We start from the raw sequence: 26,436 nt of genomic DNA on the forward strand, positions 1-26,436 counted from the left end.
ATTTGTGAACACACGTGTTGTTATGTACGCTGTAAATCGGGCGGCTGAGGCCTCTGTCAGGCCACGGTCGCCTTTAGTCTCAGCCTCCCCTTGGTTTTTGCCAAGACATAAAAAAAATCAAATCAAATCAAATATTATGTGGTAGAGTTTTCCTACTTCTGAGCAAAATTTGCATTCGGCGTCGTAGCGATTCGGGTGTAGGCCAGGGTAAGGCGAAGGTAGGGTCGTTCTAAGAAGGCGATAATGCTGGGTTATGTCCCTGAACGAGCCAAGCGGGTGACTGTCCTCGTGCAGCTCCATAGCACGGGGGGTAAAAGTGCAGGCTTGGTGGGCGTATTCCTGGCCCTACATGGAAGCGAGGAGCGGGTGTCCAGATGAGCTGAATGAAACCATTTGGGCAGTGGTTTTTTAGCACACGCAGTGCAGGTCGGGACACCAAACCCGACTGGTAATAGGCCTCCTGCGCTGACCAGGGGGCGCTGCGCAAGCGGCTTCCGGGCAGTACTTCCGGGTAGTACAAAGCTGCGCGGGTCCCATAGGATCCCGTGTTGACAGAAGCAAAATGAGCTCGATGTTTCCGATTGTTTTGCGACATGGTCACCAGCCCATCCCCGACGAGTCCGGTCTCCTCCGGCGATCAACTTGGCATGAGGGGAAAAAGCTTTGCAGCGTTAAATATGTTTAACAGCGCCGACGAAAGTGCCGGGACAGTGACGGCGCTCTCCCACTCGCACGTTCACTGACCATTTGAAGTGAAACTTCTAGTGTAAACTAATAATCTAGTTGACAAGGACTTTTGAACAACAACGGATCAAAAAATAAGAGGGACGCAATCGGCGATGATCGCGCTTTAAAAAGCTAGCGAGTCCGGCGGACCGCTGGCTCGCCTGCTGCGGTGCGCCGCTCTTTTGCGTACCTGCGCACTATGCGTGCACTTTCATTAAACAGTGCTCGTTAGCGTCGCCGTTACGAATACATGGTGCAGCGTTAGCTTGCCGTTTTGTTGCGTGTATCAGTGACAAAATGCGGCGAGCATCAGAAGCTTGATTGATTGTAGGGTTTAACGCGCCGACGCAACGCAGGCGATGAGGCGCGCCGTAGTGGAGGGCTCCGGATTAATTTTGACCACCTGGGGATCTTTAACGTGCGCCGAAATCTCGTGCACACGGGCGTTTTTGCTTTTCGCCTCCATCAGAAAAGCGGCCGCCGCGGCCGGGAATCGAACCCGCGACCTCGTGCTCAGCAGCGCAACGCCTTAGCCACTGAGCCACCGCGGCGGGTAGCATCAGAAGCTTGAAATCTGTTTTGCGATTTCGAAATTAGTGGCGGTAAAACAAGGTGGTCGGGCGAACTGAGAGGCCGCTCGCTTTCCTTGTTTGCTCTCACTTTACTTAATTACGCTGTTGCATTATATATTCCAAGTTCGCACTTAATAGGCTAGAATGAGGGTCAGCAACGTTTTGAACTGTAGGGCCGAGTTGCATGCAGCCGACACGGCGGAGGGCTGGACGGCAAATCGGGTGGGAGGGGGGCTTTGAACGCAAAAAAAAAAAAATAGCGAATTGCCAATTATATTGACAATATTCTGGTGAAGTGTGAAGATGGGGGACAATTCAACAGGAAGCCACCAATTCTCTGTTCTTGTCTCGCAGCCTAACTCCATTTGAGGACAAAACTGGCGTGTCGGTGTTCAGATTGTCAGCGACGACCCCTGCACTAGAAGATAACCAACAGAGTCAGTGATGATCGTAGTATGTAAATATTCGGGGCCGCACGCCGTGTATGCGGCTGTTATATTATGCAAATATAGAAGTACACAGCTTTGCAGGCAGCGGGCGTGCGATTTGGTGCTTGTTTTGCGTCTTTAATAGCGCTTAATTGGATTATTTGACGCTATAACCTACTCGCTAGTATACATGCTCCCTGCCGTTCGTAAATCGTGCGGCGTAAAACGTTATGCAAGAATCATTTAGTTTGCGAAAATACAAAACAAAATTTCCACTCATTTTCAAGGCGGTGCCAGGCCAGCAGTGTCAGCTGAGTCGGCTGCGCAATTCTTGCGTTCGCTTGCATGCTCCCGCTGAAGCAACCTTTTGCAGTTACCAGCAGCACTCCGTGTTTACGCTACTCGTGAACTTTCCTATGTCGACCGCACGCAAGAAGAAAGAACGGTAATGGTCGTCAGGAAGTTAGACCACCCGACCTGGCGATACTGTCCTACGCCGCGACGACCGCGACAGCTCGCTCGAAAGAAAGCCTAGAAATCGGCTTCTTTTAGCGGATATTATTTTGTTTAGCCTCTGCAACTACTTTAAGAGCTATTTCATACAGTATGCAGTCATTTAAACGCGCCACAAAGCGAATCAACTAAGTACAACCAACTTTCACTCTGGCTTGTAATTTAAAACACATGGAGGGCGGCTTGGGTCGTCTGCTTTTGTACTACGCATGCAGACGCGTCGGCCACTAGGGGCGCTGCATGTCGCCAAAACTCGAGCGCAGGAGGCCTATTCCGGTAGGCTTGTTGGGAATCGGTGACTACCTTACAAACCCCTGGTTGAGTGAGAGCCAAGGCGATTGCTGCCTCTTCTGCTGCCGTCATCTCTTCTGTCTTGAGTGAGGCACAAACAAGGAGGTTGGTTCTGGAGGTAGCCACGATGATGGTGTACTACTGCCCTCGATGTTGGGAGGCGTCTTTGTAGATCCCCACCGAGGGTGGTGTTGAGCGCTTGAGCCCATGCTTCTCGGCGACCCTCGTCGTGTGAGGGGTTCATATTTCTAAGCAAAGGGAGCATATTTAGTTCTTGTCGCCAAAAGTCCAGGAGGACATCAAGCGGAGTGACATTCTGTGCTGCTGAGCCAACCTGGTGAAGGATGCGGCGAACTGCCGCAGCTCTGCTCATTCGGAGCTTCTGGATAGAAATATGCATGGCCCTCTATCAGCTCTTCCACCGTGTTGTAGAGCCCCGTGCTAAGCAGCCTCTCTGCGGACGCACTCATGGGAAGACCAATGGCTTGCTCAACCGCATTTCTAATCATTATATAAAGCATCTTTCTAATCATTATATAAAGCAGCTTGCCGAGAAGAAGACAGTGGGTTTACGTAAGTGATTCTGGAGAGGCCAAAACTTGAATTAATCGAAAGGTATCGGATTCCTTGAGGCCGCGCTTCTTGGTGGCAACTCGTCTGATCATGTGTATGATTTTATTGATGCTGTGTTTGAGGCGCTGCAAAAAACGTCACTCTTGGTGTTGGCCTGAAGATGTAGGCCCATGATCTTGATGCTGGGGCTTGGAGTGATGGCCTGGCCATCAAGGAGTACTTGAATGTGTTTCTTGATATGTCGTTTGGCGTGAGGGCGGACGACAAGGAGCTGAGATTTTTTACATGAACACTGGAAGCCACAGCCTTTAGCACATTGGCGTAGTGGAAGTGAGATGCCATGGGTTGGTGTAAGCTTCCTTTATTCGCTATCGCGTGGCATTCAGCGAGAATGCAGGGGTTAAACACGTAGATGTGCTTGGTGAGTGCTTCACTTGTCTTCCCCGCCTCCGCGTGTGCTCGTAGCTAAATCGGTAAGACGGCGGGCTCTGGCTTTGTTACTTTATTAGTTACAGGTTCTATTCCTGGCGGTGCCAGTAAATTCTTTTATTGTTTGCGGGAGTTTTCTGTCGACACCAACGGTCGCGAAAGAACCCTTGGAGGGTAGAGGTAAAAAGCTTAGCTTTAAAAGATGTATGTCAGTACATACCAACCCATGTCACCGCCGCCGGCTCGGGGTGGCGACGGTGGTGGCTCAGGCAAATTGCGCTCTCCACCGTCGCTGCACCCTTCTTTCTTCAGTGGCGCGTCCTTGTAGGGATTTATGCCAATGTCGGCCATCCGCTTCATCAGGTGCGCGCGGAGATTTGGGTCCATGTCGGGGAAGACGATGGCAAACAACGCGCGCAAAGCACAGCGACAGCGCTCACAATGCAACCGGAAGTTGGTGGGCGGAGAATGCGCGTCTAGCGCTAAGAAAAAAAGCGCGCGGAGTGCTTGGCGCAGCCAATGACTGCAGGGTGATGAATTGCCCTATTTTTCTCGGTTGTCTTGCGCCGGGTTGATGACGTGGTGGCTTCCACAGTGCTTCGGAAGAGCTTGTAGAGGAGGAGAGCCCCAGGCCTTTTGGCTGGCCCCTTTTAATGAGCGATAACTCGGCTAATACTTAACGTATTTAAACAATTTTTGCGGGATGACGTTCCTTGGATAGCACTGTAAAATTCGGCAGCCTATTTAGGGCCCTTTATTGCGTTTTGCCAGGTTTTCAGGATTACAAGATTTTTTAGGTTTACAAGATTTAAGCAGTAAAGAGCCTTTAGAAGAATTTGTGTTCGCCGCTCCCCAACAGCGGCCCCGCACGAGGCACGCAGCTTCATTACTTCGCACAAAAAAGCTTGCACCGTTATTTCGCACGTGTCTGCACAATTGGGAAAGATAACTCTCGGGGAAACACAGGTTGATATGGCACGGCAGCGGTGCAGCAAACAACTGCTGCTTCGAACACAATAGGGCCACCCCACTTTTATCTCGAGATAAGACCGTGAAGGCGACTGCCGACGCACACGGAAATAGGGGAAAACCGTGTGCGCCGGTAGCTATTTAAATGAACAGGCTTCGCTGAAACAGCACGCAACTTCCTGTGAACGCTATAAGGTAAGAACACGGTTTACTCCTTATTATGTTCTTCGTACCCCTACGAGAGCGTATAAATGTGCAACTATTGTGCGAAAGCCCGCATTCTAGGTTACTTAGGGCGACGGAACGATTATAACTGGCGAAAAGGAACAAAGTTAACGTTCAAAAATTAGAAAGAAAATAAATGTGATCAGTCTCTTTGGAAAGGTACCGCGCGATGGCTACATCTTCTGACCATTGTGACTGTAGTTGGCCGTGGCGGTTAGAAACCGTGTGTTTTTCTCCAAGTAATCCACAATACCATGAAATTATGCACAGCAAAAATTTGCGCGAACAGCAAAACTTTCTCGCAAGTTCTTTCCTTCTCTATGTGTTGTGTAGGCTGATGAACATTTCAATATCAATCGCTTTTGGCGCTCTTCGCCCTGCGGAGTTGGCCGGCTACAAATGCTACTTTCGACAACCGCCTTCTCGAAAAAAATATCGCATGAAGAAATATTGTATTTCATAATATCTCATCAGGTAAAGGAATATTTCACAAATTTACCACAAGAATCCGCCTTTGTTCTGACTTTCAATTTGTTTAAAGTGTATGCACATCACTACGTAGGTAGTTTGTATGTTGTTCAGATACCTCCACCGGACGAGTTGGAAGCCTGTCCCGTCGGTCATGAATTCGCTGTCAGCCGTGGTCTTGTTCCTGTGCGCAGCAAGTATGCACCATTGTACAGTTCACAGCCCGCACGCTTTAGGCCTCAATTTGAACAATGCCTAGCTCCAAGTAATATACATCGACACTTTTTATTGTTTGAGCACGTCATTTATTCTTAGTTCACGTGTGTTGTTATGCTTTTTACGAAATAATGACTTCATGCACAGTGTACACAAGACTTCCAAGAAATCAGGCTGACACTTCATGCGTACTGGGCGTAATATTGAGAATATTCCAAGGCGCGTCTTGGGGGCTACTACCAACGCGGTGTTTATTTCTTTGTGCTTTGGACCCGCCGCGGTGGCTCAGTGGCTAAGGCGTTGCACTGCTGAGCACGAGGTCGCGGGTTCGATTCCCAGCCGCGGCGGCCGCTTTTCTGATGGAGGCGAAAAGCAAAAACGCCCGTGTGCACGAGATTTCGACGCACGTTAAAGATCCCCAGGTGGTCAAAATTAATCCGGAGCCCTCCACTACGGCGCGCCTCATCGCCTACGTTGCGTCGGCGCGTTAAACCCTACAATCAATCAATCAATCAATCAATCAAATCTTTGTGCTTTGGTCGGAGTCGGACACAACCCAGGCCATTGCGCCGAGCGACAGCTGTAATTTGCGAAGTTATCACAAACTATGTGCGTGTTATCCCAAACTTTGTGAGACATATTAGGAACGTGTAAGGTGTTATCATTATGGCTGGAGGAACCAGCCATGTCAAAGAATGTCAAAATACTCGAATTTCAATGCGAATGCGCCCCATCACATTTGAGGTTTACTCAGCCGCATTAGGTATACCTTAAGTTTGTATAAACCAAAAGGCAAAAACAACCATTTTCGCAGTTTTCTGTTGAAATTTCCTATTGAAAATGTTTTCTATTGAAACATTCTGAGCGCTGTTTTAAAGACAACTAATGAAAATTAAAAAAAAAAATGGTACAAAAAACGCCGTTCGCCCTTAACTGCAAAGGCCGCATGTGTCGCCCAACCCATACGGGTTTTGCTCATTTGAAGGTTCACACGAAAATGATCTGCTCCTTCCAGTGCCAATGTCTAATTGCAGCAGTCAGTTAAAATGTTACGACTGCTTACGTCTTCACTAGCCGACTCTTTGGTGCTGGGATTTTTTATTTCACAGAAATTGCCTCTAAAATCCAATCAAGCACTGCACCGCAAGCGTTGATCATTTTAACATGCAGTGAGAACAGTGTCAACACCTTAGCGTCGAGAACTATGCTGTAAAAACCTATCTGCAGCATCACTCCCTCAACTAACACGGGACGACAGTTCACTGCTTAAGGCCATAGTTCCTGTGCTAAACTTAAAATATGAACACGATGGTGTGATTGTTAGCCAACCGTCCTATTTGCCGTGTTTAAACGGCGGCAACAATCATTTTTTTTTTGGTATCCATGCATACTTTTATACGCCAGTTGCTCTTAGTTACTAGTACGTTCTGACAACATGCACCACCGTCCTGGTTGTGGGGCACTCTTCAGCAAAGAGCAATGAGCGCGGTGCTTAAAGAACAAAAATAAAGCAAGCTCACATTAACCGCATAAGACTTGAAGGTAGAGAAGGTGTACGCAACCTTCATGACCATTATGGCGGTTTAAATTTACTATTGAAGCCGACTTGCGTATTTCTCGCGGCCGCAATGAACTTTACTCCACCATTGTTGCTATTATAAGCGTGAGTTTCCTTCATTTTTAGAAGTGACAATCATTGGACATCAGCTTGGAGGGGCATACGCTATGACGTGTCTGTCTCGTTCCGAGCACGCGCCGCCACGATTATGGCGAACGCTGGTGTCTTTTTTGTTCCGAGCGAGTGTTTGCGTGATCGCGGCGAACGGTGGAGTTTTAAATGCAGAGCATTTTAGTAACTCACGATGTCACCCGCGTTGGCGTCCGTAGTCCGCATCACTACGTAGTCCGCACCCTACACTATATAAAGAAATAATACCTTCCGGCGCCAGGTTTCGATCCCACGACTCTGCGGGCGGAACGCAAGGTACACGGCACTTTACCGACTGCTCCACGGAGCCGACACACAGTGGAAGGTTACGCACGCGCCTTATATCCTTGACTCATTCAACCGTCGGCCACAGGTGCACCCTCTCCCCCGCGTCCTCCTCGCCTTCTCTCCGCTCGCAACACCCTCTCTCGCCGCGTTCGGTTCGCGTTCATGTGGTGGCGCGATTTCGGCGCTATAACACTCTCTCGCGAAGGGCATTGGATTGGATTCGATTGGATTGGATTGGATTGGCTTGGCTTGGATTGGATTTGGATTGGGTTGGATTAAAGTGGATTGTGTTGGATTGTGTTGCGTCATAGCCGCGCCACGTTGCGTCGTAGCCTCTCCACGTTGCGTAATAGCCGCGGCAGGGGGTTCACGGCACGTTTCACGTTTCACCATCGACTTCATCGACAATGTCTATGCTGGAAGACAACAATTACAACAACAACAACCAATACGTAATCCATAAGACTTGCAGGCACGCCCCCCGCGGAAATGCTCTGCATTTGATCGTGCCCCTCGCGAGGGGGATGTTTTGATATTTTTTTTTTCATTTTTTGCTAATTTGGGCAACCTCTCTACGTGTGTATTCTTGGCTTGACAAACGTGAGGCTGCGACGCTGGGCTGTCGCCGCGACGCACGCACATACGAGCGCTCGTCATTTTCCTGTTTTTTTACCGGCCAGGCGGTCGCCGCGAGGCACGCGCTCACGTGCGCTCGGATTTTTTTTTTGTCTTTTATGTGCAGACACGCAAAAGAACAATTTGCTAAATAGCTTCGCTGTTAATAGACTGGTTACGTTTCGCTACGTTCACCCGGAAACAGATTCGATATCATAAGTTAATTTAATTTGAGCACATTCATTTGCGGTAGGAGACATGTGCTCCATAAATTCCAGCAGTGCGCCGCTTCTAGGTGACTTTATTAAGATTGAACCGGGCTCATCATCACACAAAGCGTTTACGGTGTTCTGCATCTGGCGGTGTGAAGAGCAAGGAACCTGATTTGCAGACGTTTTAACCACTTCCAATAGTCGACAATGTGTTTTCTTGGAGGAGGACGGGATTTTTCGTTATTATCTATTCGGAAAAACTTCTGTATACGTCATATTAAATTCGTGTTGTGCTGTTCGTGGTCTCAACGAAATAGACCAACCTCTATGGTGCTCCAGTAACTAGGAGTTCGTGCCTGCCGCTAAAATTAACGTAGACTAAACTAATCTGCGTTCCTAATTCTAATTCGGATGTCCTGATTCCGACATCACGAGTAATTATATCACCCTGAATAGTAAGCTTCCTCTGTCACTCAAAAATCTGGTATAACACCTATGCATTCTTCCAGTAATGACGGACGGGGCAGAATCTTCTGGTCTTGCAAGCGACTTCAAAGGAAACTTCGCTCGGCCCAAAGGGCTATGGAAACAACAATGCTATAGAGGTCATGGTTAGGGATGCGAAAAGAGCTGCGTGGATTAGAGAACAGACCCGTGTGGAATAAATCCTAGCTCAAATTAAGAGAAGGATATGGCATGGGCAGCTCGCGTCATACGCGTGAGGGACAACAGGTTTTAACGGACTGCTGCCAATAGACCATAAACTCAATGGGGGTCGACCAACGACTCGATGGAGGAATGAGCTACAAAAGTTTGGTTGGAATGGGTGAACTCAGCTAGCACTCGATCGACGTGGCTGGAGATCTTTCGGAGAGACCTTCATCGTGCATTGGGCCGTATCAGGATGATTATGACGATGACGACGACGATGATGAAGAAATTAACCTACAACTATCGCAATGTAGCTCCTATTGGAGCTTTTATTCCGAAAGACAATAGTACTTTTTGAAACCCTTCAACGGTATTCCAAGACAGTTCTCTAGCCCTTTTATTCTCTGTGGTTATACCCCAAATTCTGCACATCATATTGCCCCACTGAAAATAGCCTACATAGACTACGGTGCCGCAAGCTCTTACACGTTCCCACTTCCGCACTGCTTGGGATAGCTATGCTAATCACTAACTTGTGCCGAAAGGAGCGCGTCTGCATAAAAGTATTTTGCCAAGCTTGCTTAAAAATGGTTTTTAAGAGTGTGGGATGTTGGAGTGAGCGTTTAGCTTCTCGTTTGAAATAATTTATTTATGAAACAATTGAAAATTGCATTTTAATATAGCTACACGTGTTCAGGCAGATGTATTTTACGTGACGTATTTAGGATTCATTTGGGAACCCTCGGAATGTTGAAAAGGGGGAGCTACGCATATAACGCCGAAGGCACCCTGGTTCAGCTTTGATTCTGTGAACTACTCATATTGTCACCGTTTGGTGTAACGGACAAAATCATTGTGCACAGTACCAAGATATTCTTGGGACTGTGCCGGCGTTGAATGAAAACAGCTGAAGGGGCGAAAGAATCGCCAAAGCAAAGCTTACTAAAGCAGACAAAGGCCCAGTTTTGCTACACAATCAACCAGTGAAACCCTTTTTCTTCTAAGGTGCCCTGTGCGCCCTGCCACAGGACTCCAACAACTTTATCGACACCGTGCTGAGAGATCGCCTTCCAACAGAGGTTCGCAACCAGAACCTCGATCCGGCCCAGCTGCCCGACTTCAGCGTTAAGGTCAAGAAGTCCTTTGTGACCAACCGGGACCTGAAGGCGGACTTCTCGTCAGGCACGGTATACGGCCTGTCGCAGCTGAGGCGCCGGGGCGAGTGCAACAGCCCGTCGTGGGAGGGAACCAACAGCACCGTGACATGCCACGTGTCCCTAGACGGCGTCCGCGTTTCCTACCAAGTGAAGGCTAAGGGCCACAAGGCCATCGGGTCGACCAGCTACACTGTCGACCTCTTCGTCGAGAACACGAACCTCTTCACTGAAGTCACCGGTTTCAGATGTAAGTGCGCAATAGCAGCGATTGGAAATCTGGGGGAGGAACCTTTCGCCCTTCCCCTGCTAATGTCGGGGATAATATAGCAAAGCCGTCTCTGGCTAGGATCAAGCAGATCATTATGATGAAGATGCTAATAAGGAGATCGTCTTCGGCAACACAGCGATGTAGGCACGAAACGCACGCTCTGGGAATTCTGGGAATTCAAATTCCCCGCATCGTAAAACTACGCGCCTCACCTTCAGCGTATGAAAGCAAAAAAAAAAAAAAAAAAACGTCATAAATACAAAAAAGTCCTACGACCTTTTTATTCCGCCTGAAAAAAAAATATCTTCCCAGCAATGCATATGTGTTTAGAGGTCAAGCCGACTTTAGCGGGATCGTTGCGAGCGTAGCCTTCGTAAGATGGCTTCCCCACATTGAATATTGTGCAGCGAAGTACGTGTATCCTCGGAGGGAATATGATTACACAAAATGCCTTTAACGCTCGTTTTATTGAAACTATCCCGAAACAAATCATCAGCCAAGGCGATCCTAACATCACGCATAGTTTTATTTACTTTTCACAATTACGTAGTTAAGACCGAAGTTGTAAATATTTCGGAATTCTGCTGCCAGTACATGGGCCTCTACGGCAGCGAAACTGACAAACCCTCGTTTGTCCCCTGGAATAAAGCTCTAGTTCATCAATGTTTGAATGCGGTAACTAGTCTAGAAGTACGCTCAATCCCGAATTGCAAACAAACGTGTTTTGCGTCATGCACCCCTTGGACAACGACCCTGTCAGACCATGTTGTCGCTCACGTCGAGGCTCGGCACCATAGCTCTGCTCATCATCCTTTTTCACAGATTACCGAGCCCTGCGTGCAATTTCGTAGCCACAACGTTTTCTTCTTAGAGTCCCGTGTACGGGCGCTTCAGCCGGCGTCAGAAAGACGTAGCTTTAACAAAGTGCCGCCTTGGCAGTCTATTGAACTTACGCGGATATCTTCGTGGCATTTCTTAATCAACACTCGAGGCGTTTTTAATTCATTTTGATACTTTTTTCTACGTTGCCATTTCAACCGGATTTATTTCATTATGTGTACATGTAATCAAAGGACTTAAGGGTCCATGAATGATACCAATAATAACACAGGGGAAGTTCTAATATTAGCCAAGGGTAGGGTCTGGTACAGAAAAAGTAACTTGCCCCGAATGTGGGCACTCATTGATGTAGGCTGAACCTCAATCGTGATGTCGGCTGCTGTTTTCTGGTGCCTTGTCACCGAATGGTTACAGTTCAGTTTATCACGCGGAAAGCAACGTGCAAAGCCACTCAGCGACATTTAGCAGCGCCTGCACAGACCAGCGAACAGTATTCAAAGCAACTTTTCAATCAGTTTTCAGCACGGTGGGCGGCTTGTTGGACACTGAAATTTCCGTGACACATCGTTCGCGTGGCAGGCGAGCTAACGACGGAAACAGAATCCGAACACGCATGTTTACCTTAGGTTTTCATCTCCTTAGCAACGTTCGTTGCAGTGCAAGCACCGTCATTCAGTGGAATTTGATCGTTGCTGTTCTTCAACGCAGCAAAAAGGTAACGGGGACATTTGAAACACGAAAATGCACTTCATACCACATTTAACGGTTTACCTGTATAAATCATCGCCAACTACTCCTATGAAAGGAACGTTTTCTACCTCCATAGTCGTTTCCATCATGGCGTATGATGGCAGCATGCATTTACCTTGTATGGATTATTGCCTAAAACTTCCAGGTCTCAGTACGAAAATGGGTTTGGTTGCCAGGAATAAGGGGTCTTATTTTCTCCTCCACAATTTTTGCGCTGTCGACAAGACAAATAGGTAGACAGACACAGCAGAATTTTCCTAGTAAGTCGTTTAGGCAAAACATTTTTTTGGGGGGGGAGGGGGGGGGGGGTGACTCGCGAAGGATAACGCCCGTGCACTCAGCTCTATCCACTTAAGGTGCTGAACCGTAAGGTGTCACACTAATAGTTTTCGCGCACCGCTTGCTTGGTCGGTTTTATTCCGCGGACGCCTGTACATGTTGTATTGGGAGTGCGAATATCTCTGAAGAAGTATTATTAAAAGAAAGTCTTAAAATTAAGAAATGCATTCTTAAACGCTTGTGGAGCCTTCCATAGCGGGCAAGGCAAAGCCGGGAGGATTAACTGTTGTCGACCAACAGATTTGGTCGAAAACCTTCCTTCTCCTTCCTCCCTCTCTCCTTTATCGCATTTCCTCGTGTGGCTGACTGTTGATATCGTTTGTGACAATTCACAGCGAGCCCTGCAGTCGTGAAGAGCCTCAAGGTGAACTCGCTGGGTCTGAGGATAACCGAGAGCACCAAGCTGGGCCTGAACAGCAAAAGGGAGAAGAAGTACCTCGAGTCCATCAAGGCGAACGTGCAAGGTCTCCTGACTGGGCTGCTGTACACCAGGCTCCGTGACGCGCTTAACCGAGCCGTCAGCACCGTGACCCTGCCGTTCCCCTAATAAAGATTTCTAGCATAAACGCCCTGCTCGTGACTTTACTTCTGTCTAATAATGGAGATCGGAAGCGTTTGCAGCCTTTACGCAGACATTCGGCATTAAAATAGGATATTTTGGTGAAACGGAGACATTGAGCCATGTACTTTGTAAGTGTACGGTAGTACATAGAATGGAATACGAGCAGAATGGACCCAAAAACCTTGTGAAAGTAGTCATTGGAACCCTATAGGAGATGACTTTGTTCTACAGGAGACATGAATGAACTATGGATAAGGATTATAATGATCATTATATGAATCTTTTGGTCGATAAGGCCACGTTTATGAATCCGCAGCGAGGTAACCAAGGTTTAAATCGAGACTGCTTGGTTGTAAAGTGTTAACTGGTTTATTTCGTTTTGTTGAGTTTGGTGTGCTGCTGCGGATAAGTGTTGAGGGCGGTCGCGGCGGTATACTGTAAACAGGAAGAGGAAAAACTCTGCCACAATCTTTGCGGCTGTACGGTGTTCAGTGGATCTCTTCTAGGTCTTCTAGGACTGCATATGGTCTTATTTTCCTCCTCTGGTCCGCTTTCGTGTTGGTGTTAGGCGGAACACCAATTCAGCGGCGTACACGCGTAAGTAGTGTGTCTCAGTGAATATTATTACAGGGAGGACGCTGTATTTACGGCTCGTTGAGGTGCGAAAATACAAGGCGTGCGTACACGCCCGAGGTCACCCAGTCATCATTGGGTGGAACACAAGACCAGTGTTTAACAACTTGTCCAGCATATGTGTGCACCGCCAATGTCCAAAACGTTTTTCTTTACTCTTCATTCGCAAACACTCCCAGAAAAACGTCGCTCCGCGGAAAAGCGATGCCTATCCCTCGGTCAGACAATGGCGGGTGGTGCAATCAAGCAGAGACTATTGATTATTGTTTTGTGTTGGCCCTTGATGCGGTGTATTTCTGGAACGTTACGCAATGGAGACTTAAAAAGGGTATTAATATCACCCCGTGCACAATTATCCGCTTGTCTTTTCAAGACGTCAATCGTATAGTTTGTGGAAGTGCCTAACGACCCACCCGCATAAGGAATTCGTTTGGTTAACTAAGCGCATTTTCTGGAACAGGAAGCCTTGCTGCAGAACGTTTATGCTGTCATCCACAAGAGCGGCTGAATCTTTTGGATGCGTGTCGGCTAGCGCGAAGTTTGAAAGACTTCCGAATTTTCGTTAGACTGATCTACTGCTTCTGCAGGGTCCGTTAGCTCTTGCAATTTGGCTGAATTGTTATGTGTGAGTTTGGCTGAATATTCCAGGTATTAACGAAAAAGAAAACAGCTGTGGTGCTCTAGGGGTTTTGAGCTTGTCTTATAATCTACAGGACCGTAATTCGAGTCGCACCTTGTGAAGGATTTCATTCTAATGTTAGTTAACTCCCATGGCTAAGCAGTTTTTGTAGGCGTAACACGAAACCGTTCGCTTAGGAAGAGTTGCAATCACCGCCTGCTAAGCATTTATAGCAAACGCCACACACAAAGCTTCCTGTTGTCATTTCGTTTTGTTTACGGACAACAGCCGTGGTCTCCCTTTATTTGCCCGCTTGCACAGCTTATCCAATACCAACAGGAAAGGGAGAAGGCCTTAGCTCTCTTTCCGTGACGTCACACGTTAGGGTGGCTAGGAAAAACTGCGGAGCACTGTTAGGAGAGGTTGTCGCGTAGATGTACCGTGCGGAATCTTCTTTTTTATAAAGACAAGCATGTATACACATTAAAAATATTTGGCCAGAAGAATATTATCGGACCAACACATTTATTTACACCATTCAATATTGTTTTGTCTTTGCGCTATACAAGAAGGAGTACCTCCATTTGATCTGGAGAGTTGTAGATTAGTTTTTTTACTTATCGGCAGCGTCAAAAAGTTTGCCGTTTGGCTCTCCACAGAAGTTGAAATTTCGTTTGTGTTAGGCGTAGCGCCGGTAATATTACCGTAGTCAAGGTGGAGTTTTATGTGTATTTGATCACCACAACTGTGACAAAGCGCTGGTCATCTTTCCCGGCAGAATTTCTTCTCGACACGTAGCTGGGGCCTCATACCGTAACGCTCTTACTGAGGCCTCATACCGTAAGACTAGAGTAATGATCGAATCGTCATAGGATGCGGCGAGCAGATGCTTGGCGGTGCAGGTGAGCATAACATGGAACAAATATAGTGAAAAGAATTCAGCAGAACATCGTGGAATAAGCAGAGTAGCACCTGCACTGTTTTCTCGGCAAGAATTAGGTGACTCACTCTTGACGTACACAAGCGCTGAGTGATAATTGTATTCGATTTGAAAGTATGGAATATATAGACAAAAAGTTCTCAAAGTGTCGCCATGTGCATGAGCAGTGAAAAAAATAAGGGGTTTGCAAACAGCGGGAATGTAAAGTTCCACAAAATATGTTATCTCGGCAAGCACGCATTTTTTTAGATGCGACTGCATCTCATTCACTCGCCTTGTCCCTCCATACGGCGTTGTTGTCCGTCCACACCCCTCCCCCTACACTATAAAAAAAGTTATAGTTAGCGGCGCCCGGTTTCGATCCCACGACCCTGTGGGCGGAACGCGAGGTACATGGTGCTCTTCCCACTGCGCCACAAACCGAGACAGAATCAAGTGCTACGAACGCGCCTTATATCCTTGACTCATTCAAACTACGTCAAGAAGCTACTGATACAACGCATGATGGGGCAATGATTAACACTTGCAATAAAAGAAAAGAAGCTCCCACTTACAGCAACAATGATGGAGTAAAGGTCGTTGCGACAGCGAAGCCCCAAGCATACCACTTAGAGAGATGGACAAAGATTGGCCAATAAAACATAATAATAATCATAAAACATAATAATCATACGCGTTCCCGACACGTTTCACGCGATTTCAGAATCCATCCAACGGAAACACCAAGTGAACCCCAGAATGCGTCGCATCTACACAGGGTTCCGCTCGCGGGGAGGTGGGCGCAATTTTTCCAAGAGCGCTACTGACAAGATGCTTATACGCGTGGTTCCCCTATTGACTATGTCAAATGCTTCCCAGATTTCACGTGATTGCTGGAGTTTTGTATTTTGTCAAGATACTGCATTTCTCGAACTGCGGTGGGCACCGACAAGCCTGGACATGTAGAGCAAGCATGTAGCCCGTGCCAGTATTCAGTGCGTTGGCGTGCTCTGTTAGCACTCGATGAGGCAACACCCTGTATGTCTGACGTATGATTTGCCACAGGGCAAGGGGATGTCGTGCACTCACGGCTTGGCATGACTTAGGGCTTGGCGAACATAGGGCTTAACGTTATTTTTCACGCATCATTTGCCAGCTGCTTCCTCACTATTTTCTTTTCTGCAGAGCCCTCAGTTTGTTGGGGGTAGATAACTTCAACGCCACACCCGAGCTTCTGACTATCTTTTTTAGCATATGGCTGGCATCGTGAATGCATGGTATTACCGATTTCTCTTGCAGCTTCGTTGCGAAGTTTCTCGTGAGGCAGTTTCTCCCATGACGCTCAAAACTTTACTTGCTACGTTGTCGAGAATCATATCCGCGAATTCGGTTGCGGAAAGACGCTAGAAATGCACAGTGAAACTCGCCTGAATTTTGTGTGCGCAAGACCGCACCAGGGCATTCCTCATAACGGACGTGGGGCCCGCCGGCTTTACCACTTTTGAATGAGCTGATGAGCTGATGAGCGGCACATATGTCCAGCACAAGGGTTGAGGGCCCAGGTGAAATTTAAGGTTCAGGAACTGCAGCTAGTCATCTTCGGGCTTTTCGTGTGTTAAGTCGTAGTCACAAAACTATGCTGCAACAATGTTGACCAGTTCTTCACTGGGCTGTGCTCGTGGGGAAGCTGGCAGATGATTTAAAAATCAACTACAGGAAACCCTCGCAACTGGGCTTCCCCGCAGAACTTCACGCGGTTTCCCATCGAGGTGCGCTAGCAGCCCGTCCCTGAGGACGGAGGCGAGGCAGGAGCCTATGCATACTCTCTTCCTCTGAATGTACAGGTCGCCTTTGACACGTGTGAATGTAGATGAAATTAAAGGAGAGCAGCTGCAGAAAGCCTCTCATTTTCACCCCGCAGCGTTCAAGATTTCCGAAACATCCTGTGGTCTGCGAACTAGGAATGGATCCTCCACAGCAAGCACGGAAAAGGACTGCCGTGGAAGACTGTCAAGGGTGCGCTGCCAGGTTCCACACTCTGAGACAATGGCCCGAAATGGACTCTCGGCACTGTGAGTGTTGGCAGACTAGTTCAGACTGAGGGCACTGCTGCTCTTGACCAAGTACGCCGGCTTAAGAAGCCCCAGATCCTCACACAGTTTAATGGCGTCTTTCTTCATATCCTGCGGCCGAATCCTAAGAAGAGCTTTAAAGTTGCCCTGCGTTCGCCTACTGGCTGATGAATGCCTCAGGCACTACCACAAAAACTTCCTTCTTTGTCAGACTGCACCAGCTTCAGACCTGCTTCTCGCAGAGCTTTGACAACACAGTTGGGGCCAGTTGCTTCGTTGCTCCTCACAGTCTCCGGTAGCATGTCAACAACAGGGCGTTGCAACAGCGACAGGCAAATGGAGCATGTCAACACACTGAATAAAAATCCTCGCGAGTCCACCTGGTGAATGTGGTTGGAAAGCAAAGCTGTAAACGGCACCCACTACGATTACCCATGCCCTCACGCGCTCTACAAATAGTGAAACCAGAAAAAAGTGAAATGCACTTAACGACACCCTTTATTACTTCAAAGAGATATTCTTGGTACGGTTAAATCAATGATGATGCATCAACAGTGGTTGGTTGAGTGGTTTTGGTTTAGCACACAAGTGGAAACTTTTTTTATAAAATAGACGGAAGCTCGATCCCGGTGTTAGGACGATCTCACTTCTCCATCTCAGCCGCCGCGGATGGAGGCGGCGAGATCAGCGGCCGACACGGTGGAGGACGAGAAGAGGAAGAAGAACGTGGAGGAGGCGGGGGAGGAGGAGGAAGCACTTTTCTTCAGATTTCTGAACTGCGCAGAGTGCGTCCCAGGGGAGCGGTTCCTTCTTCACTGGAGCCCATATGTGCTCTGTCGCCGCCTGTGCTCTGTCCACCAACTAAAGCTGGATAGGCAGAGAGGAGGGGGGGCTGGACAGTAGCATCGCCCATTGATCTTTAAAGGTATAGTTGACGGAAAGAGAGGAGGGTGCTCAGGGCTAAAGTTGCACACCCCGATTATGTGGAGGAGTATTCCTACTTTTGAGCAATACTTACATTCAGCGTCGTAGCAATCCAGGTGCGTTAAGTGAAAACGTGTCGGGTGTGGGAAGTAGCCGGATTGTATGGGTCGTAGGGCAGTTTGTTTTTCTGTGGAAAGGTCAGGGTAAGGCCAAGGTAGCGTCTGTCTCTGAAGGCGATAATTATGGGTGATATACCTGAATGAGACAAGCGGGTGACTGTCCTCGTGCAGCTCCATAGCACGGTGGGTAAAAGCGCAGGCTTGTTGTTGGGCGTATACTTGCCCTCCATGGAAGCGTGAGCGTGTGTCCAGATGAGCTGAATGGAACCGTTTGGGGAGTGGGCTTTTAGCACACGCAGTGCACGTGGGGGCACCCAATCTGACTGAATATTAGGGTAGGCTTGTTGGGAATCGGTTACTACCTTCCGAACCCCTGGTTTAGTGAGAGCCAAGGCAATGGCTGCCTCTTCTGCTGCCATCATGTCTTGGGTCTTGAGTGAGGCACACGGAAGGAGGTTGGTTCTGGAGGTAGCCACGATGATGGCGTACCGCTGCCCTCGATGTTGGGAGGTGTCTTTGTAGATAACTGCACGATCCCCACCGAGGATGGTGTTAGCGCTTGAGCCCGTGCTTGTCGGCGACCCTCCTCGTGTGAGGGGTTCATATTTCTAAGCAAAGGGAGCATCTTTAGTTCTTGTCGCCAAGAGTGCGAGAGTACATCAAGCGGAGTGACATTCTGTGCTGCTGAGCCAATTTGGTGAAGGATGCGGCAAACTGCCGCAGCTCTGCTCCTTCGGAGCTTCTGGATAGAAAGATAACTCTCTATCAGCTCTTCCACCGTGTTGTAGAGCCTTGTGCTAAGCAGCCTCTCTGTGGACGCACTTATGGGAAGACCAATGGCTTGATTAACCGCATTTCTAATTATTATATAAAGCATCTTTCTAATCATTATATAAAGTAGCTTGCCGAGAAGAAGACAGTGGGTTTACGTAAGTGATTCTCGAGAGGCCAAAGCTTGAATTAATCGAAAGGTATCGGATTCCTTGAGGCCGCGCTTCTTGGTGGCAACTCGTCTAATCATGTGTATGATTTTATTGATGCTGTGTTTGAGGCGCTGCAAAGATACTTCACTCTTGGTGTTGGCCTGAAGATGTAGGCCCATGATCTTGATGGTGGGGCTTGGAGTGATGGCCTGGCCATCAAGGAGTACTTGAATGTGTTCCTTGAGGTGTCGTTTTGGCGTGAAGGCGGACGACAAGCCACAACGAGAATGCAGGGGTTAAACACGTAGATGTGCTTGGTGAGTGCACCACTTGTCTTCCCCGTCTCCGCGTGGGCTCGTAGCTAAATCGGTAGGACGGCGGGCTCTGGCTTTGTTGCTCTATTAGTGCCAAGTTCGATTCCTCGCGGTACCAGTAAATTCTTTTATTTGTTTGCGGGAGTTTTCTGATGACACCAATGGTCGCGAGAGAACCCTTAGGGGGTAGAGGTAAAAAGCTTTCCTTTAAAAGAAAACCTAGTTCCCGAAAGGCGAAAACGAACAGGCACAGTGTTTCATTGGGCCGTCCTTTGAATTTCATTTACTTCTGGTTAGTTAGTTCGGAGTGATATTGTACACGTCAATACATGGGAGCAGTATGTTTCATCGAAGCTGTCTCCCCCCAAATTATAACAATTGCAGGTAAGGTTACTCTTTCATTATACATACGTCGAGTTTCACTTACTTGTCATAATTAGTTCACAGCGAAGTTGTCAACGTTACAGAATTCCCGCCTGCTGTCAATACATTTGAAAGTTGGGCGAGGTGGTGATACATTTTTGGAATAAGCGCGAAAAAGGATGACACGCAAAAAAGAAAGCGCGCCATCCTGTGTTCTTTTCTACGTGTCCTCGTTTTTCGCGCTTGTTCCCAAAATGTCAATGCATGACCGCCTACGGAGGCGCGGTTATCGAAAATGGCTGTAACTTGTTTTATCAAAGCTATCCCGAAACACATAACAAACATTAGCCGCTAAGAAGGGTCTAGCATTGCAGATAACATGAAATTATAAACATACAGTGAAGTTGGTTAAGATATGTGTGCAGCTTTCTCTGGTCTGCAGCTTTATCTTAATAAAGCTGCAGCTTTATCTGGTCTTCTATATTTGCAGTAGTGGAAGGGCTCTAATTTTTTTTTCTGTCAAATAATCTCGCATCCCAAAAGAAGCTGTTATTTTTCTAGCTCTTGAGATTCCATCGAGTAAGTCTCTAGTACTCGAGCAAAGCTGTTTGTGAAGCAGAACATAGCGATTTATTATTGTTTTTACAAATAAAAGACCAGGGAGCTGATCGATAAACACCGACCAACAGTGTTGGCTCAAAATAGGAAGAAATGCAAAAATCGAGGTCGGTATAACGCAAGTGTAAGTGTTTTAATCCTCCAAGAAGAAAGTCACTAAATCACAATGAAGCCAAGTTCTTTTTACAAACGCGGCATGCACTGCTATACAAACCCGCATAAATATTGGGTTCTCATTGTTTTCCAGCATTTTTTTCGAACAAGACACAAAAGCAGCGTAATACGTGCAACGTAGCAATGTCTCTGTCTCTCACAAGTGCGACAGGAAGATTGTCTATTGCATCGACACAGGTAATTAAAGGGGGCACAGGAGTCGAGCCTCCATACTTCTGAAACTAAAAACAGTGGCAAGATTCACCATAATTATGGGGCCAGGTGCTATTAACCTAACCCCAGTGACTTTCGCCACAGCGTACGTCACGGTGTGCTACTAAGAGCCACACTTTCTCGGCGTCGTCATCGGGCGGCCAGAGGCGCACTGAAAGGTGTTTGCAAAATTTCCGTTACCCCTAACTGGCTCGTTGCATAGTTCTCGAGCACCGAGCTCGCCACAGGTCACGAAACACCAGGATAGATAAAACAGGCGATCATCCCTCAGCCGCTGTTCCCTTTCGGGCATTGACCCGCGCTTCTCGTCTTCCCAGGCGGAGCGGTATGCGTCCCACAGGGGCTCGAGGGAGGCGTTCCGCAGCACCAGTGCCATGGCGGTCGTGGCCGCCGCTTCCGCAGCACCCCTCTCCTCCTTAGTGTCGCCCTGCGTGCCTTTAAGGCAGGGCTCAAGGTGAGCTCTGCTGTCATTGTAAACAGAGGCTTCGGCGCCTTCGAAATAGTTTGCGGCGACTAGGGCGCCGGCCACGGAGCCAAGGCCCCCGTATTTCATGGCCACTGGCAGCTCCGGGCCGAAGAAGGGTGCGTTCCACAAGATCGGTTGCAGCTGGAACGGTGGGAGGGTGCTCTTTCCCGCAACATATTCCTCGGCGACGACGGAGGGCCGGATCAGGTTCGTGTACAAGCCGCAGCACTCGGCGCCGATGTTCACGGTCAGGACGTTGACGGATGCTTGAGGGCTCCGGTCGCCGCAACAGGGTTCCTCTCGGAATCCGCGAGGAGCTCTGTGTTTGGTCACCCACCTCCACAGGTTGATGAAGGGTCGTTGGCGCGTGTAGGACGTGGTCCACTTGGCGTTGCGTTCGGCTGCTGTGTCCAGAAGGGCCAGGGAGCGCCGGTTGAGGGACAGCAGCCTTTCGCTCGTCTGGCCACGTACCCTCCAGTCGTCGCCGATGAAAGCCTTCAGGAAGGATGCGGTCACCTGGGAAAGCGACAGACTGCTCAAGTAACACCATTCGTGGTTAAGGTCGCTATCGAGGCTATGCTGACGGCAGAGCAACTGGGAGCCGAATATCGGCCGGTTGACGTAAGGTGTATTTATACCGCTCTGTGTGTCACCCATATCAGTTGTAAGGCCTGCATGTGCATCACGTCGTATCTCCATCGCAGTGATCATAACCTGCCCCTAACAAACTGTGGCATCACTCGCTCATCCTTGACGGAAGTGATGAGTGGGACATGATCCCGCTCCCCAGCGACAGCGGCGGAGCGGGATTACGTTACGAATAGGTGGGCTTGAAGAAACGTAATCGCGGGCAGTTACGGTTGTTTTCGGGACGCTACTTTTCAATTACTACACGGTCTTGACACTGCAAGAAACATCGTGTGCACTGGTGGTAAGTAGTCGACCGTTCTAAAGAGAAGAATCGTTTCCAGGGGAATTTAGACTGAATAAATGTGGTCTGTGTAAAGTTACCAACCGTTCCCGATTTCGCGGGACTGTCCCGACCTTTCATACAGCGTCCCGAGTCCTGCGCCGTCCCTGTAGGGGCAGCTTATGTCCCGGGTTTGCTCCGGACCGTACAGTTGAATTTTTATGCGATCGAACGCACGCTCAAGGAGGCGCGTCACGCTACGCAACGCAAAGTTAGCGCGGACTGGTCCAGGCAGCGCTGCAGGTAAAGCTGAACTTACGGGCGAAGTGTGACATCCATTACGATTACATTCTGATACCCGCGCTTGCATCGCGAGCAAAGGACATTTAATGAGAACGCACTCTTTTACTCGCCTGATTGCTACTTTTGTAATTAGCCTGATCAAATTACTCACAGAGGCCTTGGTACATGTCGCTAACAAATTTTTAATTAGAAGGCCACAACACGTTCAGTAGACCCACTTTTATTCAGCTGGAGTCACCGAGCTGTGGTGGTATTGGGGATACGTGCTCACATCGCATTCCATGTTTTCTAGTGGTTCAAATCCTACACAGACTCGAATTCGCCCAGTTTCGTTTCCAACGCAGTCACTTTATTTACAGTAATTACTTTGCAGTCAATCGCTTTGTCAGTTGTTTTGTTTACCCGAGAAGGGAAATGTCCGCAAACAGAAACCAGTGATGAGAGAAGGCGCGGCCAGAAGGTTTCATAGCACGAGGCGTTCTGAACCCATGAATGCCTTGCATGCCCCGCGTGCATTCCCACAGGAGGGGGGGCTTCCCGAGCTGGGATTTGTCTGTGATCAGAGCTGGGGTTGGTGGTTCCAGGCGGGGCCACTGCGGCAATGCGATGTGGCTCTCGTAGGTGCTGAGCAGCATGCCTACCCGAGAGCTGGGCCGGATGCGGCAGCGCTGGAGGAGTGCCGCGCCGTCCGCTGTGCCCTGTCCAGAGGCCGAGACGCTCGAGCACCTACTGTGCTCATGGCTCCAGCATGACACAGCGAGAGAGGAACTTCGGGCCGTACTCCAGCGACTCGGTGCACCAAGCCACAAGCTGGAAGTCTTCCTGTTCTTCACGGGACCGGACGCCATCCGACGGGAGGTCTTCCAGCACCTACTCCACTTCCCGCTTGTGACAGGGCTATAGCGCAGCGTTTGTAGCCGTCGAGCCATGGACGAGACGAACGTGACATAAACTGTCCCCCGCTCTTCTTCCTCTCTCCTCTTTCTTCCTTCTGTTCCTATCCTTTGAAACCCCCACTCCCTTTTCCTGGACTGGGTTGTATGAAGGTGAACTCCCCGTTGAGTTAAACAATATACCTAGTTCTTTTCTCTTCCCTCCTTTCTTAATAAATCAGCACCACCACCAGCACCACCAGCACCACCACCAGGGCGTTCATAGCTCGCAACGTTCCATAGCGCATACCTCGGCAAAGTTGGCGCGGCTCACTCAAACTCACTCAGAAAATTCTTTTTTCGAATCACCACTCACTCAAACTCAGACTCAGTGCTGAGCAGCACATCTGCGCTCACTCGAACTCAAACTCACATTGAGCGCAAAACTCAGAACTCACACGAACTCAAAACTCACAATGTACTCAGAACTCAAAATGTACTCAAACTCAAAATGTACTCAAAACTCAAAATGTACTCAGAACTCAAAATGTACTCAAACTCAAAATGTACTCAAAACTCAAAATGTACTCAATCTCAAAATGGACTCAAAATTTAAAAAGTACTCAAAACTCAAAAAGTACTCAAAACTCAAAATGTACTCAGAACTCAAAATGGACTCAAACTCAAAATGTACTCAAAACTCAAAATGTACTCAGAACTCAAAATGTACTTAGAACTCAAAATGTACTCAAGCTCAAAATGTACTCAAAACTCAAAATGTATCGTAAAAACCCGCGTATAATACGGACCCGCGTATAATACGAGGTGTCATTCGGGGACACTAAAATCAGAAAAAAAGTTTTCATCCGCATATAATGCGAGGTAAAGAGCACAGAAAACATTTATTTGCACTGCAGTTACCATTCAGTCATTGTCAGTTCTCGCTGCTACTGTCTCCCGACGTCCGTTCAGTCATCGTCAGATTCGCTGCCGCTGTCTCCTGAAGTCGCCTTGTCGGAAATGTCTTCCCACAGAAAGTGGTCCTCACCATCAAGGGCGTTCGAGATGCCCATCGATCTCCTCTTGGATGCTTGCCCACGCATCCGCGATCCAGCCACAAAGCACCGCTGGAGATTCCCGCGTCAGCCATCCGGTAGCTGTCACTTACGGGTCTCCTGACCTCATCCACTCTTGGTAGCAGGACCTGGTGCAATCTTTGAAAGGCTTGTTGATGCAAACGCCTAGCGGTTGCAGCTGAGATGTCATTCCTCCTGGAACGACAATGAGTTTGGTGTGGGGTTCGCGCAACAACTTCTTCACGGAATCGGCCAGGTGGCAGCGGAAGGCATGCAACACGAGCACTGACGGGAACCCCCAACAGTGCTCCAGGCTGCCGACACCACACAGACTTTATCCAGTCAAGCACCAGTTGCTTTCTCCACCCGCGAATACTGCCTTCGGTGACGCCGAACTGACTGCCGTCCTGCTGCGCAATTCCTGATGGTCTCGGCACATAAAATAACTTTTAATTGCAGCCGAATACTGTCTTCGTGCACCCGACATCGTGATAGACTTGTGGTGAACGTCCCGATCCTTCGCGTGGTCAAAACAGTCAAAATGGTGCCGGTTGTGAGAAGCAGCAGCCAGCTAACGCCACCGCAAGATGCGCACCCCCCGCTGAAACCGAAACCGAAAGTGCAGATTTTCGGCTGGAAACTTCTGGATCCACATATAATACGAGGCACAAATTTTACATAGTACAATTTGGAAAAAAACCTCGTATTATACGCGGGTTTTTACGGTACTCAAACTCAAAATGGACTCAAAACTCAAGATGTACTCAAAACTTAAAATGAACTCAGAACTCAAAAAGGGCTGATAACTCAAAATGAATTCAGAACTGAAATGGCCTCACAACTCTCTCGAGCTAGGAATTTACTCGGGCTCAGATGGACTCTGATTTAATTAGCATTCAGTGTTTTCAAATTCACGCGTGGTAAAAATATTACGGGTGCAAATTCATGAGCTCAAACTCTTGCATATGGCACGACATGACACCGTAGCTCCTGTGAGGTAGGAAACAATTTTCATTGCAGATTTAATACAGCTACACCTGCTGCCCATGATGACTAGCGCTGGTTGCAAGCAATTGTACGTATATATTGGATACCAAACTATTGATGTAGGCTCCATGTTCGTGTTCATGACAGACGTGGTCAAAACTCAAATGTGTGCTGGGTCCCTGGGTCGAAACAAGCAATATTGGGCGAGGGGACGTGCGCTCACTGCTCCGTTCATTTACGTCGAAGCTGTTTAGGGTTACGATTCCGTGCATTCTTGTTCTGCATCCTGAAAAAACGCCTTGTGTCAAAGCGAACTGTCCCCGCGAATCTCAGATGCGCGAGGCGTTCATGGATGTGCCTTTGCTTTTTAATGCGTAGCATTCTTTGTCGAGTACCCCTTCCACCTCCCCCCTCCAGGATCGTGTAACGCCCTGCATTTACACAAAATTGCAGATATCACGGAAGTTCCACTTGTAATCATTATAAAAGTGTAAATGTAGAGAATCGATCAAACTAAATGTTAAAAACTAAAAAAAGAAATAATAAGAAAAAATATCGAAAATGGCGAACCGTGTTAGACGGTAGTCATGGATAGTCTCAGATTGGGTTAAAATTCAGAGATGCGGCGCTAAAGAATCTGGGGTATCAAATTGAGGGTCTCGTGGAGGGAAATCACATGGGACAAACAAAAAATTACGCCCACCTCCCCTCGCGGGAACCCTGGTGTGATGCGACGCTAAAGGGGGTTCCATTGTGCGTTTCCGTTGGGTCGATTACTCCAATCGTCGGGTAATGCGAGAGAGAGAGAGCACGCGTAGCGCGGACGACCGTCGAAAGACCGGCCGGAGCACGGCACTCCGCTTATATGCGCAGCGCGCCCGAAGGAGAGGAGACCGCGGAGAGAGAGGGCGCTGCACATGCGCACAGCGCTGCCCACCAGCGGAGTGAGAGAGCTGGCCGCACTGCGCGCGCCTCAGATGTTGGGAGAGAGGGCGCGCTATCACGGCAAGAGGAGAGGGGGTGAGCAGAGCAGAGACGCAGCTGTGCGAACGCGGACAACGACGACGCAGGAAGGGCAGGGCCGCCAGCAAGAGATGCTCCTCTCAGCGTCGCATCTAAAAATGTGCCTCG

The 26,436-nt window shown here is 48.5% G+C and overlaps 1 protein-coding gene across 2 annotated transcripts; it reads left to right on the plus strand.

Annotated features, from left to right (window-relative positions):
* Window positions 1-4,561: 4,561 nt before the first annotated feature.
* LOC144153856 (salivary anticoagulant protein P23-like) lies at window positions 4,562-12,804 on the plus strand. Of its 2 annotated transcripts, XM_077685586.1 has the most exons (4): window positions 4,562-4,696; window positions 5,309-5,391; window positions 9,890-10,288; window positions 12,574-12,804. In XM_077685586.1, exons 2-4 carry the CDS (start codon window positions 5,349-5,351, stop codon window positions 12,783-12,785), a joined length of 654 nt encoding a protein of 217 aa, XP_077541712.1. In that variant the 5' UTR covers window positions 4,562-4,696; window positions 5,309-5,348; the 3' UTR covers window positions 12,786-12,804. The 2 variants fall into 2 exon arrangements, with proteins under 2 accessions (XP_077541712.1, XP_077541711.1); XM_077685585.1 differs by lacking the exon at window positions 4,562-4,696 and having other exon boundaries at window positions 5,289-5,391.
* The last annotated feature ends 13,632 nt before the right edge of the window (window positions 12,805-26,436 follow it).

Source organism: Haemaphysalis longicornis, unplaced genomic scaffold, assembly GCF_048455015.1.
Source record: "Haemaphysalis longicornis isolate Haplotype H1 unplaced genomic scaffold, Haemaphysalis longicornis Haplotype H1 scaffold_9, whole genome shotgun sequence".
Taxonomy (NCBI): domain Eukaryota; kingdom Metazoa; phylum Arthropoda; class Arachnida; order Ixodida; family Ixodidae; genus Haemaphysalis; species Haemaphysalis longicornis.